Source organism: Schistocerca cancellata, chromosome 1, assembly GCF_023864275.1.
Source record: "Schistocerca cancellata isolate TAMUIC-IGC-003103 chromosome 1, iqSchCanc2.1, whole genome shotgun sequence".
Taxonomy (NCBI): Eukaryota; Metazoa; Arthropoda; class Insecta; order Orthoptera; family Acrididae; genus Schistocerca; species Schistocerca cancellata.
Genome location: NC_064626.1, coordinates 921,713,259 through 921,734,793, shown reverse-complemented (window position 1 = coordinate 921,734,793; position 21,535 = coordinate 921,713,259). Strand labels below are relative to the sequence as shown.

Here is a 21,535-nt window from a genome sequence, read left to right as displayed (position 1 = left end):
AAACAGTTTTGATTCCCCCTGGAAGGATGACATTTTACAATTTTTACTGACCACAAACCACTAACTGGTTTCTGCCAATGCACAACAGATTGTGACGCACCATTGCAGTACAGACAAGTGGAATATTTAGCTCAATTTACTACAAATAAACACCACATTTCAGATAGAAACAACATTTCTGCAAACTGCCTGCTGCAAAACTGCCCAGCCTGCAATGGTGCCATGAGCTGAGATAGTGGCCCACAAGCTTGAGGATACAGTGCAGCATGACTTGCTCCAAAGTGAACACACAGCCCTGCAGCTGTGACATATTATTGTTCCATATTGAGCCATTACCATCTGCTGTGACATGTCCCAAGACAAACAATGCCCACACATTGCCACAGAATTACCTATGCCGCAAGCAAGATTTTCACAGATACATGAGGATGTAGTAGGACTGTTACCCTATTCTGATAGTTACTGCTATCTAGTTACCATAGTGGATCATTTCATGATGTGGCCTGAAGTTACTCCCATACCAGACATCTGCGTGGAGTTGGTTGCAGAGGCATTGTTGCTTACAAGGTTTTCCAGGTCTGTCATTCTTCAAGCCATTATGACTGACCTTGGACGCCAGTTTGAACTGCAGCTGTTTAATGAGCTGCTTCAACTACACAGCTGCAACCATCTTTGCACCACTAGCTACCATCTCAGGCAGAGTGGCTGCATCACACACTAAAGATGGTGCTAATCTGTTACTCATTGATGTATGGATGCCTAGCTGCTGGTGTTTCTCAGCCTGCACATAACAGTAATGGATAGTCTGCAATGTCCACCAGCCCAACTGGCCTACAGCAAGCAGTTGCATGTACCAGGTGAACTCATTGTACCAGCACTACTTCAGCCAACTGCTCAAGTAACAGTGACAGAATTTGCACCACAGTTCAGCTCCCACATGAGACATTTGCATGCAGTCCCACCTGTCAGTCATGGATAGAGAAGGGTTTTCATCCATAGAGATCTTCATACAGCATCACATGTCTAGGTCAGAGATAATGCTGTGCACCCACCATTACTGTTCTCTACAGCCTAATTTTGAAAGAGAAGAACACTTTCACGAGTGAGCAGAATGGCGGACATGAGACGTCTCTGTAGAGCAACTAAAGATTGCCTACCTCTGCAGCACCATCCTGTCAGTTTTCCACCCACCTGCACCAAGCCCTACAATACTGAGTGATGCTGCAGCCTTCCAGAAGACTCAAGATGGAGGCCTACACTATCCTCCCCCCCCCCCCCCCCCCTTCCAGCTGATTGTACTGATGGCTCACCAAAAGGTTAAGCTCTAGTACCCCGATGCTCCTGGAGTGCCCAGGTTTAAAAGGGGGGGTGGGGGGGCTTGTGTGGCAAAATCAGTTACTATGCAAGTAGCCGGCACAAGAGACAAATGATGAATCGCTGGTCTGGAAGAGAGTATTTATTATCATTGTAAAATTCTGTTAATTATTCTTCGTATTTATGTTGGTTAGGATTTGGTGTGCAATAATGTTACGTATTGAGTAATGATCATGTCCACAATTTATATGGGAAGTACTTCTTGTCACCGAAATACCCACAAGTGTAATGGATACTGTGCCACTATCTATTATTCTTTTACAGTAAAATTAGAGGAACCATATATGTCTTTAGTCCTGGAGTTGCTCAGTGGTCTGGGTACATCCAGTATATGCTTAGGATAGATTGTTCAGCACACAAATTTGCAAGTCTATCTTCAGCTCTGCTTCTTGTGAACTGGGAAGTCTATTCATATTGTCATCCAAACTATTTTCATCTGGCCAGAATTTGTGAAAACCTATTGTTTAGCTTATTCGCATTCATAGGAACAGGTAAATTTTCTGTAGTGACCCCTTTTTCTGCTCTAACTATTTTCCAAGCTGTTTTAAATTTGTTACTAGATTGAGAAACGCAGTTGACAATGGCTTTTTTCTTTGTGGAAATGATTTCTTTTCTGCAAATCTCTTTTAATTTGGTGTATGAATGTCTATACTCATTATTAGTATAAGATTGGTCACAGTAATTTTTTAAAAGAATCCTTCAATTATTCTAAGGTGAATACATGTCAGTTATATTTCTCTTCTTGTGTTTACATATGAGGGGACTCTACTCATTAATGATAGTCACAATGATATGTAAGAAATAATTACAAGCATCACTTAATGACCTGTTTTTCATGACAGTGGTACACCAATCAAGGCTCAAAAGTCTTTTGGTGTAATTTGTTGCATATATAATATTATTCCAGTTTAGTGTCTTCAGTTTGTCCCTATAATTTTCAGGAATAAAGTGGAGATGCTGAACCTCGTTGTATGCACATCACCTCAATATTCAGCATGTGACTGAATCTGTGGTATCTTCAGCAAAATGCATGCATGCTCTCTGTCTGTCGATAATGTGTAATGTTGCTACCAGTAGGCCTAAGCAAGCTATCTATGACAATGACTTATACTGCTTATCTAATGAGTGTTCTGTTTAGATGCGCCATCTGCTGTAGTACTGGAATTAAATGTTTTTTTCTAAATATGCACATAATGTGGAAAAATTGCATTACAATTTGAAGTTAATTTTCTTTTTGCCCTTTATTGCTTGTCTCACTGTGTTTTGCTGTGCCAAAGTGAACACATTAATATCTAATGATATTGCTGAAGGAAGAAAGTAAACACTAAAACAGAAATCAGGATCAAACATAAATAACAACATAAGCATTAACAAGACTCATGTGGAACCATAAAATGAAAGAAAAGCTAACAATGCATATAGCAGATAAGTAAGTAATCTTGTTTTACTTCATATTTCTTTGATGCCTACAGTGCAGGTTGGTTAGCTCTAAATGGTACTCTCAACTACCCTAAATTTCCTTTTGGCAGCAAAATGAATAGTTAGAAAGGCTGAAAGGCTTGTTCCTAGTCATATGAAAGAGAGTCTGTACTTTTAAGTCTACCGTTATTGAATGGTAAGACACCACACCTATGCTCTGAACATCAGATCCAGCATAGTCTCCACTCTCCCGGTGACTGCTTGTGATAATTGGTCCAGAAGGAGGTACAAGAAGACCACGCCTTGCTGAAGTGCGCTGCACTCCACCTATTGTTTGTGCTCGTGCCCATGAGCTGCTGCCAGTTTCCCTTGGAACAGATATGTCTCCTGCTGACCTCAGTGAGATCACTCCTTCACCGTGAGGCTGTTGCCTTAGGTTAAGTGTAAAACATACCCTGCAAGGAGAGATTCACAGTAGATATTACCCTTTTTTTGAAATTTATTCCACAAGCTAAAAGATAAATATGGACATGAAACAACTTACACAAGGGAAAGACAAGAGTAACAATGGAAGTGGGGTGAGGGGTATTCAGATTATGTTACTGAAGCTTCGCACAAATTATATATTATCTTACTATTACAGTAATTATTACTGTCAAAGACTAGATGGTTCTTTGAAGTTATTTAAAATATTTGAACATTTTAAGTGCACTGTACAAAAATCAGCTGTTTTGCAATTTATTCAAGACATATGTACACATTTTTGAATAGGAACAAACAGCCATTACTGGAAAGAATGATATAACATATATGACCAAATTATTTCACCTGTTCTAAATATCTGAAGAGACGACAAAATCAGTGATATATGTTAGCTATGTGCAACACATTAATAAGTACTTCGTTATATCGCTTTATGAACCAGAGCTTCTTTGACACAAATACAACTTCACTTACTAGCTTAACTCATTAGTTTTATAATCCAGAACAATTGTGTAACCAATGACAATGATAAAAACAAACAGCTCTAATGACAATCTAAATATTCAAATCAAATGACAAGATTTTGGAAATATAAGAAAATTATAATAAATAAGATTTCCTTTTGTGGATTAGTGCTCACAACACACAATATTATTTATGAATGAGCACTACTATCCAAAAGTTTTTAAGGTTAGGTTCTGGCTCTTAGCAGTATACTGAAGACAATTTTGATGCCCTGGAAACTAAAAGTGCATCATAACCCTGTGAGAATTACATGGTGGATTTGAGACGTTTAGCCACTGGTTCCATTGTGTTCTGTCAGGACAGGGCCAGTACTTACAGTTACTGAATCCATGAGATTAAGTGATATTATGTCACCAACAGCACACTCATGGTAACTAGGCTGGAGTTATTGTTAACCAAGGGAGTAAGTGTATTGAACAAAAATGGAAAATTTTATTATTCAAATGTTAAGTTGGTTGCAGTTCAAAGATACTGTCAAAATTTCATCAAATGAATAAAAGTAGGAACCTTTTAACATACCTCCCATTTTGGATAGTGGCAGTTGGAACAGGTTGTCCACCCATGAGAAAATCTTCTGGATCACTCTCATAGGGTGGCTCATCATACCAGTGTGGTCCAAGACCGGAACATCTTGCATCATCATCATACATATAGGTATCATCTGAAAACACATTCCTAAATTTTAAATCCACCTCTACAGAGGCACATTAAGTGATTACTATTTTTCATGATTTGTACAATCCTAGAACACACAAGATTACACAACACCAAAATATATGGATAACTGACAGCTACAAAATTATCACTGAATATCATAATATGTTACCTCACTGCTGAATTACATTCTAGTATGATACTGAAGATCAATTTATTTCACTTATTCATAGTTTTATATACACACATCAAATTATTGTCTGAGGATTACAGAACTCCTAGGAAAAATTTACTAAATGAAAAAGCAAAATTAATGTGTGTGACGACACACAACAATCTGAACACCTTATTAACCTTGCAGAAAATTGCTCCATGTCAAATACGTACAGTGAATCCCTTGATTTGAGGAAAACCATCACTGACAGTCAACTGTTGTGGGGAACACTTGTCACTGACAAGAGTTGTTTTTGACTACTGTTGGTTACAACAGAAGATATATGGGCTGCAGCACATCACACCACCCATCAATTCAGTGTTAGACAACAATGATAAACGTGCAACTGTGCCTCCAAGAACCATGTCTGCACTATGGGGTACAGAAGGTTTCGTCTAAGATGTGTGCTCTGCACATTTCACATAAAGGGCACAGACAGCAAGATGGGTAGAGGAACCCAAGACTTAGATGCTCAAAGCATGGATTCTGCCATCTGGTCTGATAAGTAGTAGTACTGTTGGTACATGCTGTCAGTAGGGTACGATTACATTGAAAACTACATGTGGTAATGAATCTCACTTGCCAGAAGGACACCATTTGTGCTGGTGGTGGAATTTTTTTTTGTGTGGGGAATGTTAGCATGGTTTGAAATGGGGCTGCTGATACATCTCCCATTGTCTCTCTTAGGTGAACAATTTGGGAACTTGCTCTCAGTTCATATATGTCCATTTGTTGGGTTACAGCATCCGACAGGTGTAATTTACCTTCAGCAAGATAATGCATTTCCCTGCCACTCTATAATGGTGTAAGAACTGTTTGAGGATCACTTCACAGACTACAGGATGATTATATGGTCCACCAGATTGCCTGAATTCAAACCAGTTGGGCACATCTGTAATGTCACTGAGCATGAAGTACATGCCTTGTGCTCAGTGCCAAACAATATCCATGAATTATGAGTGACAATTGAGTGCCAGTGGATTAGGATGTCATCTAAATGCTTTTGATTCTATGCCATGGAATACCATTAGGCAGGTAGGTATCTCAGAGTCAACTGATTATGACTGCATATTAAGAGTAATATTATTTGCCAAAACTAAACTTACACAATGAGCTACCCGAGTATAATACCCAAATAAAATATAACATGAAATCAAATACATTACATGCTGATCAAAATTAACTGGTGCGCATCCTGCAAGGGTCTTTGACCCTTGCTACTATCAAATTAAAAGGCAATATTAAACTAAATTTGACCCAAAATCCATTTTATTTATTTTTACAAAAAATACATTGAAATTTCTTCAGAATCTGTGAGCAAGTACCAAATTAACAACTTTTCCCTTTCTCTTTCCATCTTTATGCAGTAAGATTTTCACTTTCATAGTGTAAAGTATGATTTTTATTAATTGATTAGTAAGCCATAAGACATATAAAGCATATTCCTTGTACAGTAATGAATGTAAAATATACTAATACCTTAATAATTTATATTTGCAACCCCATGTTGACAAACTGTACTTGAAAATTCTAAACCTTCCATTATTATTTAACAACTCCAGAAGAAGAATCTGCAGGATGTCTGGAAATTTCTTATTTTAGGGATAATATAAGGTTATAGGATACTGAATAAGTTGTTTTTCTTTTTTCATTTATGATATTAGGTCATTTGTTGTCTGTTACAGTATCACATTTTCCTTCATTTGCCATCATCACTTTTTTCTTTTGGCTTAAAATTTTTAGCAGGAAACGGGATACTCCCTTTTTTAGCTTTGAATTATTAGTGTATGACACTTTTGATACTCACCTGATGCCATGATAGGTCGACCACCTTCTCTCCCTAGTTGCTTCAGTCCTTGTTTAATGTCTCTCAGGATCTGAAATTTATACAGAAAATATAGACATTTATTAAAAGAAAATACAGTTTCAATCATTAATGGAACAGATATTTACTGATCAACAAACAGCAATTCATTCTCACTTCCCTCTGCATCAATCCTGTGCTTATAATCATAACACAGTATCTCTTCAAAAATATCATCATGTGAGATTACACTTGCAGGAGAGGTACTGAACTGCCAATTTTATTTCACAAAAAATAACACTACATTTGAAAGGTTTCTTGAGTACAGCTTTAATTTTTTGAGTCCATGAGATCACTTTAACAAAATATGAAAGCAAAAAGCAGTAGGAAAACAAAACTACTACTGATTTTGTGATAAAGTGTGCAATTTTTACTTAAGACCATATTTGTAGCTGTCACACACTGGTTCATAATGTAGAAGGGCAGTAGTTCCCCTCCAGCGCATGAACAATGTCAGAAGCATTAAAAGTGTGTATGATCATTTAACCACAGCCTAACTCAGTGGTGGACTGGAGCAGGATTACCATTCTTCTCCCATAAATGAAGCAATGTGGGGGTGTTGCAAATATAGTCTCAGGTCAAAACAGATATATATATATATATATATATATATATATATATATATATATATATATATATATATATATAGTCAAAACAGTCAGAATTTGACTTGTGTCCCTTCTTTTATGCCAACAAAATCTCTTTGAAGAGTTCTGTCTGACAAAAAAGAATGGTTTTGCCAACTGGCTCATTCTGAAACTTGACACTAAAAAATAATGTTACTGCAGCAACAAGTAAATAAAAAGGAGTAGCATAATCTTGCACATAATTGAAATAGAATTTCCAATGATATTCTACAAGAATGTAACACAGAATAATGATTATCATGCAAAATATGAAATTTTAATTTCTACAGCTGCAACAACTGACAGAACAATAAATTCAATGTAAAGTACAGCCTCACAAGGAGGAAAACAATATACATGCTATTTCCTGAGCATGACCTTTCACCTCCTACACATACACACTGCTCATCTGTACAGTCTAGTATGCTGTGAAGAAGCTATCTGTACTGTGGAACTTAAGTTACACATGTGTACCACAGAAACCTTCCAGTCCACACAAAGTAAACAATGCTCTAGAATAAAATTCAAATATTTATTACCAAAAAATAATATATAAAATACACTTTTATTTCATTTCCTCATTTTTTAAACCAAATAATTTTTCAAGTTACTTAAGTGATTTGCTATGCTCCTTCAGCACTGCATACATAATAATGCATGGGTAAAGCATTTTATTTTATGTTTAGAGTGACTGTGCTAAGTTCCTAACTCCTGCTTATTAATAAATTCTTCTCAATATTATAGATGTGATAGGATGCTCAACATTCAACTGCTGTAAATTGATGTGAGTGGTAAAGGAGTGCAAATTGAACAATCCTGTTCTTGAAGCCAAAGAGCTTTAAAGTTTGATAACGTGAACTTTCTGCTAATACATTCATTAACGTATTTGCTCAGATGAAGAACATTCCTTGAGGAGTCACAACATCAAATTGTTATTTCATTCCCAAGACATGTTGCATGATATCATTTACAAGTGAATATTGAAAAATTGCTTGTATACACAACTCTACCTCCACAGCTATGTGTTAAGTGTGTGTGACAGCCATTCTGCACATCTAATAGTGCTAAAGAACACTTCCTTGATTGGAGGGCTGGAACAAGGTCCACCCAGCCTCTTAAGAACATACTGAAATATCTACCTGTAGGGGGAGACTGATATTGAAGCAGTGTGTGTGTGTGTGTGTGTGTGTGTGTGTGTGTGTGTGTGTGTGTGTGGAGAGAGAGAGAGAGAGAGAGAGAGAGAGAGAGAGAGAGAGAGAGATGGAAGGGGGTGGGGGAGGGGCATGGACAAGGTGTACTGTGAAACGTATTATTGATGCTACCATAAATACAAATTACTAATTGTCACATTTCAGTATTATGACTGAATGGAACATTGTTGGCTCCACTTGTCTGACGAGATGATAACTTAAGGCCCTTGGTGCTCTTTGGAAGGAGTAGATTCTGTCCTGCCACAAGGTTATATCCTCTTCCTTCCTTTCATTCCATAATCATCCTTTGCAAAATCACATTACATTGCTCACAATTTCATCCCAAGAAAATAAATATATAGACTTGGCACTTCATAACAAATTAAAAGAATAATTGTAGGCCAGCTCTATAACTTTGTCCAGTACAGTAACTGTTCCCATCTCTCAATATTTGAATACTAGACTATACCTGATTCTGATTATATGTAGATGATGCAGTCTATCATTTATTCTGTTAAATGTATTGTGTCTTATGTCTGAAATGAAGTTTATGGTAATTATTTTCCCCAATCCTGTAATGCAACCACAAGATGGACTTGCACTCTCTATCAGCCCTATTTTGCATAGTGTTCAAAATTTTCTGTCATGTAGTAAAAATATAATTTGTATATGGGAACTAAATGAACACAAAAGGAAAAAACCAGAAGATGCAAAATAAAATGAAAGAAATATCCCATGTGGTCCTTTACATTACTGTAATTGCTTCTAACTAAAAACCACATCTTCAGTATTTTTTAATGACAGTAATGAGGTATGGAAGATTCATTTTTGTAGTATTTAATTTCTAACAAGTACTATTTATTATCAACTTTTACCTATATTGTATTGTAATTTATTGTTGTGTTACTAACTCTCCTCAAAAATTTGAAGATGATTGCTCCAACTACCACAACTTGTTATCCAGAGCAATGATTGTTATTTTGTGTGCTAAACAAACGTCCTAAAAATTAAGCAAACCATGGTACTTTCCACCACTATGACACATTGACATGATCTGTAAATGTTTGTCAAAGGTAAAAAGGCTATTGGAACCTTACTTATACTCAATACTTTCAAAACTGCCTTTGTTTTGGTGTTTTTCCTAAATATTAGAAATGTTGGCAACATTTCTGAAAATCTGGATGCCATATAATAACACACAGTAAGCACCAGGATGGATGGATGGATGGATACACATTACTTTGTCTTCATCAGATGTGTTTAGTTGTGGTCTTCAAATTTACATGTGATGTTATTATAAATGGAACATTCAATCAAACAATACAAAGAAGAGGAAAGTATTTTGAATAAAATAATTTTGGGTGTTAAGCCATGTCACTGAAAAATACTAAACCAACTTAACTGCCAACATTTTGATCAACTCGCTGTGGTACTCTTCAGGGCATCTAAGAACTGATGGATACTTGTGAATGTCTTCCTCTATATGCTGGCTCACATATTTGGAATGTCACTGGTCAATTTGAAGAGAGGCTACTATGAGGAAAATGGCTGTACAGTAGGCTATTGCTGATAGTACTCTGATAGCTGATTGGATGCAATTGTAATACAACTGATACGAAATGGCATATCGGCACGCTACTGCCTGTGCCACTCTACAATGTGACTGCCAGGCAGCTTTAGCTGGTGACTGGTGGGCAACTAGTGTCCAAGGGATAGTGTTTTCCAGTAGAAAGTGCTAAGCCCACATGACAATTCTCTCATTATCACTGTTGTTTATGCTGCTAAACCCAGGGCAAGTGGTATTGTTGGCTGAGGAACACATATGATCCACTGGTCTGGAATCACTGGCAGCCAGGCTGTAGGTAACTTACAGCCATCCCCCCTGTTCATGTTGTTAGGGCGTTTGATTCTTTCAATAGCGTCTCATATTTTTCACTGCAGCATTCATGGCTACCAAGCAAGATACAATGTTCTAGAAATTTTATAAAACAGCCACATTCCCAGTGGTGTTCAGCTACAGCTGATATTTTAGTTCTGTCCCAGTTGTACATAATGCTAATGCTCTGGTAGCAATTTGCCATGATGTTGAAGGAACCATGCAAGAATTTTGATGATGTGATGTAGGGAAAGTAAAGAATACCTAAAGTATAATTAATGTTAACAGATTTGTGTTAAACTTTTTCCAAATAGAAGTCTAGTAACTCGACCTCGATTCATATATGAGGTGATTCAGCTAAGCTTTTCACTTCAAATATTTCTGAATTGTTTAAGGTATCATAATCTTGTTTACATCCAGATAAATTGTGAGTCACTCACTAAAATATGAATAGTCCCTTTTCATTGTTATATTAGTTACAGAGATAATGGCATGAATTCTGCTTTTTTTTTTTTTAAAGGAACTAAAATAAATTTTGCTCTTAGTATCATAGTTCTGAAACAGACAAATTCAACGATGTTTCACTCTTCAAAATCCGGTTATTAGTTTCAGAGTGTTTAGGCTACAATATTAGAACTTAAGATTTATCTGTTTTGGTTATGGAACCGACGTCTTACACAAATGTTAGTGGTTTCAAAGAAGAAGGATGGTTACAAATCGTGGAACGGTGAAAGTAAGAAATAGCCATTATTGGGCAGTTAAGAATACACATCGACTGCGGCACGTTGAACATCGGAGGCAGTGGAATGTGAACGCTTGGCGCCGGATTATTGAAGACTACTTATTTGGCTGAAGAAACCTTAACGAGTAAAATAAATGCACATTTGCTGAAGTGCTACCGACACTCCTAGGGGAAGCACCACTTGAAGGACGTGGCTGTAAGTGATACCATAGTGATGGATGATCGGCTCACCACTCACATATGGCTAGGAAAGCGTTCACCTGGCTCTTTCCTGTCCTTTGGATAGGACATGAAACCACTATCAGTTGGCGTGCACGTTCAACTGATTTGACGCCACTGGACTTTTTTTTCTGGGGTAAAATTACAGCTGAAGCCTATGCTAAAGTTCCGACAACCAAAGAGGATTGAAGACATCGCACTGTTGCAGCTTGTGCAGAATACCGTAGGTAACGTGTCAACCCGTCCGGAAATCTTTGCACCACCAGCGACTGCAAACGTTTGTTCTAGTAGTGGTAATTTCGAACATGTGATGACTTAAATGGAATTTTAAGGAAGTGTTTACGAACATATTATTTTGTTACTGTCTTCTTGTCACTGTCGCTGATGTCATTTTGCACGAACATAAAGTTGATATTTAACAATTTTTATACCTAAGTTCCCTGTTTCACAAATCCAATCAATTTTTGACGAGCGGCTTTCTTTCATGGCTCTGAAAGAAACAAAAGCAGAACTCTCGATGCCACGTCCTTTGCCTTCTTGTTGGCAGCTCAGACCAATCACATGTACCCAGCCGTCATTAGTATCAGTTTCTCCAATCTTCCACTTTTGTGAGTACACTTTCTTAGCTGCGTCAAGCTGGAGCGCGCCCTCAGTTTGACACAACAGTTTCATATACCAACATGGCCTTTCACATAAGAGAGCAATTGGCTTCTAAATATGTAAATTCCTTCGAAGCCACTAATCGGATTTTGAAGTGTGAAACGCCATTGAATTTGGCTCATTTAGAATTACTATACTAGGAGCAGAATTACAATAGTTCATTTGAAAAAGTGAAATTCATACATATTTCTCTGTAATTAATATTGTTGTGAAAAGAGACTACGCGTCATTTAGTGAGGACTCTTTCGCAGTTTATTTGGGCGAAAACGGAATTACGATATCTTAAACGATTCGGGGAATATTTAAGATGAACAGGTTAGCTGAAGACCGCTGAGTACATGACACAGTCAATACTTTTGTGTGCTGGGGAATACCGTTTTGCCCATTAGATATCATAGCACTCTAGAAGAGACTCTGGAGTATTTTCTCCTCAGTCACTCTAAAAACTTGGCCTCGTCAATATTCCTGGCTTCGCCAAGTGCTCGAATCGACAATATTTCAGGCTACGTATCAACACATTAGGCTACTCCAGAATTTTGTAACTATCAGTATTCACTACTAACATCAGTTAAATCAGATCTGAAATTTCAGTTAATTTGCATAGTCACATTATATTTGGTATTATTAAAGGAGATGCTATAGGAAGCATTCGTTTCACTCCTCAAAACCTCATGAAACATCGGTTGTGTGGCGGAATTTCGTGCATTTCTGGCTACATCATCTGATCGGAAGAGCGGTAAGACTGTACACTCTAAAATTTACTTATCTTGGTCATCTGAAATGCTGAAAAACTACTTGCTTTTGGGACAGTACATGTTGTTCTTTCGTGTAGAAATGTAGAAGTCAGCTTTCATCGGCGGTGTTGATGGAAATGCGTACCATCTTCCATTATACATCACACGTGTTCCAACATGACCACTTCCCACACATTTTGCTGTTCAGCTAGTAGCACCCTCAGCAACCATCCCAAGGGGTATGTCTTATCTTCCCAATAAAAGTGCCTACAGTGGAAAATCTTCAGCCTCTTTGTTAATTTATCTAGGTAGATCTTCTGTTTCAATTGCAGCAGCCATGTCTGTCGCTCGTGACCTTGTTCCAAGTGGCCATTAAGACATAAATTGTCCTGTTTGAAGTGGGACGACAGTCCTCCTTAAACCTTCGCCAATATGTCTGTCGTTTATCAGTCTTCTGTGGCGAATTATGGCAGAAAAAAAGCTGAAAGCAGAAGTTCTATTCTCTCCCGGCTGTGTTGTAAACCGTATGGGCACATACTTTTCATTAGGATGTTTCGGGAAGATTATCTGATTTAACAAGACAATATCACCTACACGAATGAGAACAGAAAACTATGGAGATTTTAATTCACGCATCGAAACTAATAGATTACCTTGGCGGAAGTCGTAAGTTGGCGATCGATGTGATTGTTGGTAGGGCTCCCTGTGGAAGTAGCTAACTCGTTCATTATCCAATGTGCGTCGCGTCAAGATTGGGGTAACACAGCAACAAAAGGCGTTATGCGTTCACTTTTGGCCTTATATAGAACGTAGCCTCACTAATTAACACTATACGTGAAAGGGCACTCACCTCTACGCCCCGAATTAATTCACAAAACCTACCATGTTGTTATCACCATCCTAAAGAGTTGTAGTAAAATAAGACAGACGCACACTTCAGAAATGGCTAATACTCAGCTGACATCACGATTAGACTTCTGTGGACTACGTACAAAGATCTGTTGAGTGAGCTATGTGCCTTGAACGAGCACGTGGAAAAGATCCGTAAATACCTCATTACATAAACAAATAGTGTCTCCACACTGCTTCTGCTGCCATCGAATGCTTCGTGCTGTAGGAGGTGCAGGCCGTAATCTCATAAGAAAAGGCTAAGTGAGAGTATGACTCGCGATCTGAAGGTTCCGTACAAACTTAATCTATTTGTATGTAGATACTTCATCTACAGGTTATGGTGAGTCAATATGCGTGTATCAAAATATCGGGTGATCAAAAAGTCAGTATAAATTTGAAAACTTAATAAACCACGGAATAATGTAGATAGAGAGGTAAAAATTGACACACATGCTTGGAATGACATGGGATTTTATTAGGGGAAAAAAACAATGTATTGCTAGACGCGTGAAAGATCTCTTGCGCGCGTCGTTTGGTGATGATCGTGTGCTCAGCCGCCACTTTCGTCATGCTTGGCCTCCCAGGTGCCCAGACCTCAGTCCGTGCGATTATTGGCTCTGGGGTTACCTGAAGTCGCAAGTGTATCGTGATCGACCGACATCTCTAGGGATGCTGAAAGACAACATCCGACGCCAATGCCTCACCATAGCTCTGGACATGCTTTACAGTGCTGTGCACAACGTTATTCCTCGACTACAGCTATTGTTGAGGAATGATGGTGGACATATTGAGCATTTCCCGTAAAGAACATCATCTTTGCTTTGTCTTACTTTGTTATGCTAATTATTGTTATTCTGATCAGATGAAGCGCCATCTGTCGGACATTTTTTGAACGTTTGTATTTTTTTTGGTTCTAACAAAACCCCATGTCATTCCAAGCATGTGTGTCAATTTGTACCTCTCTATCTACATTATTCCGTGATTTATTCAGTTTTCAAATTTATACTGACTTTTTGATCACCCGGTATGTGACATAAACAGCCGTATCTTTTGACTGTGGTGGCTTATAAACTTTTTTTTTTTTAACATCGTCAAGGGACGGTATATCTTAGTATTTTACATTGACTTCGATTTGACACCCCCTATTCGTTTCAGAGAAAAGCGATCTTAATAGTCGAACAGACAGATAGACAACAAAGTAATCCTATAAGGGTTCTGTTTTTACCAACTGAGGTATGAAGCTCTAAAAATCACGCCGCGTAGCTTAACTGAATTATGCTATGTTGAAGAGGGAGACCGCAAAATGCCTTTTGTTGCCGTGTTATCGCAATATCTGCTGGACGCATGTTTTGTATTGAACGAGCGTGCGAGCAAATAGGAAGAGGACCCCTACCAGCAACCATTTGGAGGGGTAACTTACAATTGGCGTAAGTAGAAAGTTACCCTAAGTTTAGATCTACATTCGCCTAGAAGATATAGTCTTGTGAAAGCAATTTGAATCTTTTTGAAACAGTCTGTATTACAGCCAAATTCACAAGGGTTATTCTTCCCACGACTCGTCGTTTCACCACCCTCGTTGTTTATTGACTTGGTTTCCTATTTTTGTCGGACACAGTCGGCGTGGGAGCCGCCACTTGGTGGAGGACGTGAATGTACTGAAGGCACAGCGAGCGCCTGCCCCCTGCGTTCCCGCCACTAACAGGACGCGCAGGGCGTGCGCGCGTGAGCGAGGTTTATGATTATTTGCAGCTTGGGAATTAAGTGGTCGGCAGCGGTAGTTACAGGGGGGAAGAAGAGCCAAAAGGAGGGGACCCACAGTCGTACCCGGGGCGGTATCAGCAAAAGGCGAAATCGCTGACAGCGTCATCAACTTGGGCCCTCCCCGGTGGCCCCTGGGGCAACAAAAGCTATCAAGTGCGATGTGTGCATTCTGCCTGGAATTTCACCTCTGCGCCACCGAGTCTGGGGAGGTCCACAGGAAAGATCCGTTTCATCGACCGATTGATAGGTTGACGAAGAATTCCGCTTCTATCGCTGGTGATATCATGCGACTTGAAAATAAAATTCTGAAGATAAAATTTAAGTACTATGAGCGAAATGCTTGAGACATTAGTAAATGTTTACAATTTCTGACCAGTCTAAACACACATTATTCTACGTTTTAGTTTGAGTTAAAATAAACAGGCCGTGGCATCAAGTGAAACTGACGTGCTGATGTGCTATCGTTTGTCAGGTTGCATTCATACCAGTCCTCACAATTCATTGCTACGCATTTTCGAGAGACTCCGATCAGCTAGTTTCTCATTCGAGCGGTCACGTCTATAGAGGACAGAAAAGTCTGGGACGAAGCGTTTCTAGTTGTTCTGCACTGATGACACACACATTCTGAAGGTTATGTGATCGAGTATTATCTTCCTGGAATTTCATTCCGTTATTCCAGGGAGGGAATAATATGATTTTGTTTAAGCGTTGTTCACTGACGTAACTACAGGGTATTTTAATGATTCATCGGATTTCACAAGACTATATATTCTACATGAATGAAGATATAAATTTGGGGTGAGTTTTAACTAAAACAACACAAATAAAAGTTTACCTTGGCGCCAATTGACAGTTAACGACTCATGTTGTTGCCGGTAGCGGTCTCTTGTGCTGTTCGCTGCATTTCGGTGATCACTAAGAAGCGCAATTTTCGTCGAGAGTACAGCACTGCACTCCCTATATCTCAATGTGAGTACGGACCTCAAATTGCACCATTGATCACAAGCGTCCCCTGACCTCACAGTGCGTGATTTATTTTTTATATCAATTTTTTGTGGGTGTTTGTGAAGACAACGTCTACGGGCCTCCCCTTCCAACAGCTTTGTGTGAACTTTGACACCGCATAGCAAAACCAGAGAAAGCAGAAACTCCATACGTGGTCATATAAATATGGAACGTGTTTGACTGTTTTCTGGATGCCTGCCGAACATCCGTTGTAAGGCACACTGAGTATTTGAGGAAGACAAATGTAAACTTTGCACATAAACGTAATTGTAAAAAGTGCTCCAAAGTGCATACTTGTAAAAAATATACCGGTTCTTTTGCAAATAAAGTCTTTGTAGTTCTATGCGTAAGTTAGAATTCTCCTCAAGTTTCTGTCTTCACTAGTATGGAAGATGCCATACCATACCGCAAATCATATTAGTTCTGATCGCAGGTGACAATACATGCCGCCGCATTGCGAATCGTACGACGACGCTTCGTAACATATGCTCAACACGATCATCTGCCGCAAACGTCTCGGTGCATAGTGAGGGTGAATGATGTGGCTCAAACCCATGGATTGACAATAGCCGCGTTGTAGAAAATGTCGTTCGTATATCAAATTAAGACTCACACACACGTAATGGGAGACTGTACTGATGTTGCACGCATTTTTAAGAGTCAATTGGACTACTGACATGCGTCATGCTACGATCCGTCTCGACCATCAATCTTTGGTAGAGAGTGTTACAAATTGTGGGTGTTCACAACTGCACTGCTACGAAAAGGAAATCGCTAACAACAAAACATAATATTCCTTCACCATGCTCCAGGAACCACTGTTCGAGTATCGGCGTCGTGGTCATTAGGTACACTACCGCAGGTGTACAAGAGGAGGGAAGTGATCAGTCGTTATTTGTTTAGGGAGAAATCCTGCCATTCGCTGAGACTAATTTAGAACAATCACGAAGAAACTATATACAGATGTACGGACGCGTATTCGAATGCTGGTGCTACACGTAACCACTCTTTACACTTTACAGCTCTGCATACAGTGATTATTCCATGTCCTACCCACTGTATCATTGCTCTAATGTTCTATCAATTCCATCATTTAAAAACATGCGATTGAAGCAACTCGGAGTCTCCACAGCTCATAACTAACGAAATATGTAAACGGATCAAAATAACCTGCAAAGTAACCTTAGAAATCAGTCCACGTCTCTCTGTTTGGGCCTGTTCTTGAGGAAGTTAAGCGTTCGACACAGAACATCAGAAGTCTTTAAAAAAATCTAAATTTGTCAGTCTGAAACTTTGGTCATTTTATTTTATGGTCATCAAGGGAATGTACCATAAATTTTATGTTTTCTGGTAAATACTTGATGGTACTGAAATTTTTAGTGTCTATTGTAGAACATTTTAATACGAGGAGAAATGATTTATTGCCACGCTGACCACCACAGACGAATGTCTTAAAACTATCTGGTGATTCATGCATAAGGTACTGTCGAGAAGTTCCTATGAGCGTATTAACACGTAACGACCGGTAGCCCGATTTTGATGTTATTACACTACGCAACAAAATAAATTTTTTTACCGGCTGGGTTGAAAATACGTTCCCTGTAGTAATTCATATGCGCTGAATACAGAGCTGCAGTCGGATTCACTCAGATACGTCAGGAAAAAAAGTTATGTACGCGTAAAGGCTATCAAGAATAATACTGTTAACTACGTTGAATTGCGAATGTGAGAAATTTTAGGAAAATTAATGCGCGTACTTCGCGATGAAAATACTAAATATTATAATTAGGAAGTGAATTGTAAATGTTTGTTAATTCATGCCTGTCATATTTGATGGAAAGGTGAGACGCGAATGCAAGAAATGCATCTTTAATGACATTCGGCAACCAAGTGCTGGAAGGCTGTTAGCAAGTTGTCCACAATTTCCGCACAGTTTTCTGCTGTGTGATTCCCAAAAAAGCTGTACACAACAAGCACAAATGTGTCCGTAGCTGATAGTTCTCGTTCCGTGAGCACCAATCTAAATTGTGGATCTCGAATCAATTTTCGTGTTACTGGTCCGACGAAGACTTCAGCTTTCAACCTAGCGTCAGTTTTCATCTTTCCAAATTTGCCTTTTTGCCTTGTAGGTACTGAAAACTACGATTTGTTTTAGCAATTGCTGCAACGAACTGTTTCATAAGACCCGGTTTGATATGGAGTGGAGGTATGTAAATCTTATAGCGATCCACAACAGGCACACGAACGCTGTGCTGTCCGCATACAGGTAAATTTCTGAGTGACCAATTTTTCACTATATAATGATTCTTGTCATCGCAACTATTCTACAGGCAAATAAAAGCACATGTGCTTTGTATACTCTGCCTGCATTTCTAACAGAAGGACTACAATGTTCAGATCAGCGCAGATATTCCAATTCTGCTGTAAGTACTTAATCAGCATCAAGACAGTGTTCATTGTTTCGTACGTTTCCTTCATGCTCATGGCATCAGCAATATGAATTGATGGTTTCTGGTTGCCATTCTATAATAGTGCATCTTTGAGACTACTTGAGCTAGAGTCAATAAAAAGACTCCAAACTTCTGTCTACGTCTTTGTTATCTAGTTCCTTTATGAACACTGTAACGTCATGGCGCAAGCAAATACCCCGTTCAACAGCATAGTATACCGCCAATTTGTTGTGGCGATCTCAAAAACGCGTAACTGTAGCACCTCTCTCGAATAAGTTCCACTCCTTCAGTCTGGAACCCAACAGTTCAGACTTTTCTTTCGACAGGGAAAAATCGCGAACCTGGTCGTCCAGTTCGGCTTGGCTGATCAAAAGTGACTTTTTAATGTCATTGTTGGGATCATTCGTTAATTCCGTAGCTCCAGCGTCACTGTCACTACCTTCAGTATCACTTTCTCCATTATGGTAGATTCTATACCATGCAGCACAGGCTTCAGAGCAGACTGACAATCCGGATACATGATTTTAGACATGTTCTTTTAGCTGTACGCGTACATGTTGATCAAGTAGAAATAGCAATCCGAGTGGTGATTTTTCTGCTTACCGTTACTGGGTTAGGCCGGAGCTAACACATGATGCAACAAAGATAAGGAGCCAAGCATTTTTTTTTTTTTGTCTCCGATTTCGCATCTGAAGTAATGTTTGTATGTTTGTAAGCTAAACGTAGTTTTCTGGTGATGTTCTTCCGCTGGTCGAATGTCGTATCCCTGCCACAAATGTAGCAAAAGCAGTCCGGACAATTTACACAACTGCGCCTATTCATTTTTCGTTTACTAAATCATCATATACCGAATTACCGAATCGCCTTATCCGAAATCACTTAAATGCATGTTACTGCTACTGTTAATTCATAAAACACAGAGCCACACTAGCACGAACTATTCTATAGACACCTCTGAATCAGACTGATGGACGAACAGAAGGAACTGCACGGGAACTAATTTTATAAAACATGTTGAATCCTGCCTACATACTGTAGTTCGTGGACGAGTTAGAACTTGTCCAAGTGTGCCTGTTTGTTTTTACTACTGCACACTTATTTTTCCACAGACGCATAAAACAGAGTAGCCTTGATAATACACACACACACACACACACACACACACACACACACACAAAATCGTACATCGAACAAGTCTCGTTAATGCAGCTACATATTAAGCCATGTACAGGCTTTTAATATCATATAACTTTCAGCTATAAGTTTAAATCCAGACGTCCTACAACATTTAAGATTGCAAAATCGGAATCATCGCACCCTATTACACAATACTCGCAATATTTACACCCAGTAGCAAATCCATTGTTGTGAAGTGTTGTTATTAAACACCACGTCGAAACTTATCCTCAAATTCTTCTTCAACTGTTTCCTGTTGTCTGTGTTTCTCCTTGAGTTACCTGCACTGTACATCTTCGACTCTTCAGTTTTAAATTCATTTTTAGAAACTGAAGAGAGGTGAAATGAATTAAGTTTGGTAGTACCATGGATAGCAAGCTATTATCATTTTTATTTTAGCACTTGCACAGTATGCTTCATTCGTGACAGTGCATTGACACAGGGAAGTGTATAAATATCTGCAGAACTTTCTGGTTGTTTTCTCCTCATCATGTCCCTCAAACATCTACAGATACCGTGGCATAACTCTGTATTCACTGTTTAACGAGAATGGACATGTTTCTTCAGAAAGCTCTTCACTTTCTGAGCAGATGGGCTACAAATTTTTCTTGAATTTTATACACCAACGGGGATAGGGTCATTCTTAAAATAGCGCAGCTTTAAAAAAAAAAAAAACGCCACTGAATATAGTAAGGGAGTTCCCCAATTCTTAGCAGGCTGCGACAGAATGTCAATCCTAAGGACCCGGGTTCGATTCCCAGCTGGGTCGGAGATTTTATCCGCCCAGGGACTGGGTGTTGTGTTGTCCTAATCATCATCATTTCATCCCAATCGACGCGCAGGTCGCCGAAGTGGCGTCAACTCAAAAGACCTGCACCTGGCGAACGGTCCACCCGATTGGAGGTCCTGGACACACGACGACTCCAGATGCTTGTACGAAGATTCAAGAGTCTACCGTCACCATCTTTTGGCGAATTATAAAAGTGGCCTACTTGTTGGAGCTGCGACCAAAATATTTCCTTTTTCTCAAGAATGGTAGAATGTAGAATGGTATGAACGACTTACGATACGCGACCACTTTCTGAGTTTGCTTCTAAGAAGTAGTTGAGCCACTGAGAATACAGTATTCTTGTGGCTATCGTTCTATCGATGGGGTGCGAACGTTTAGTGTAGATCAGCCTTCCTGAAAAAATGACTACGCACCTACAGCAGACGTTAACGCTTAAATGTCGACGACGTGTCCAAAAAACATCGAGTGGCGACTTCTACTTGGCATGAAAATCCCAACCACGTAATTAACTGCACCTAATATCTTGTTTCGCTATTGTTAAAGAATGTAATCTACGACGATGCACTGGTGCATTGAGATTGCAATTTTGTTTCCATTCTTCCAGAAGTGTTGTGGGTTATTTCCGTGAATTGCTCTGGAACAGGACCGACTCTGGGTTATTCCTATACGTCGGTGTGGTTCCGATCGGGATTTTGAGCATCCCCAACCAGCAAACGCTACAGATTTTTAGCTTTTTCCTACGGCGAAGGATGCTCTCGCTGGCCCTTCAGTCGTTCTGCACTTGCATCAGCAGTTTTCTAGTGGGCCCAACAGCCCCTAAAGAAGCGTGCACAGCCACCGTGGAGAGATGCCGCCGACGTAGTGTAAAACCTGTTCTTATTC

General features: G+C 39.1%; 1 protein-coding gene across 1 annotated transcript in view; it reads right to left on the bottom strand.

Annotated features, from left to right (window-relative positions):
- Window positions 1-21,535, bottom strand: part of LOC126114536 (SAM and SH3 domain-containing protein 1-like) — a 443,876-nt gene that overhangs the window by 39,512 nt on the left and 382,829 nt on the right. Inside the window, exons 9-11 of the mRNA XM_049915025.1 lie at window positions 6,477-6,546; window positions 4,321-4,462; window positions 3,004-3,248 (exon numbers count right to left, since the gene is read on the bottom strand). Coding sequence (XP_049770982.1) covers window positions 3,004-3,248; window positions 4,321-4,462; window positions 6,477-6,546 — 457 coding nt within the window. The remainder of the gene's footprint in view (window positions 1-3,003; window positions 3,249-4,320; window positions 4,463-6,476; window positions 6,547-21,535) is intronic.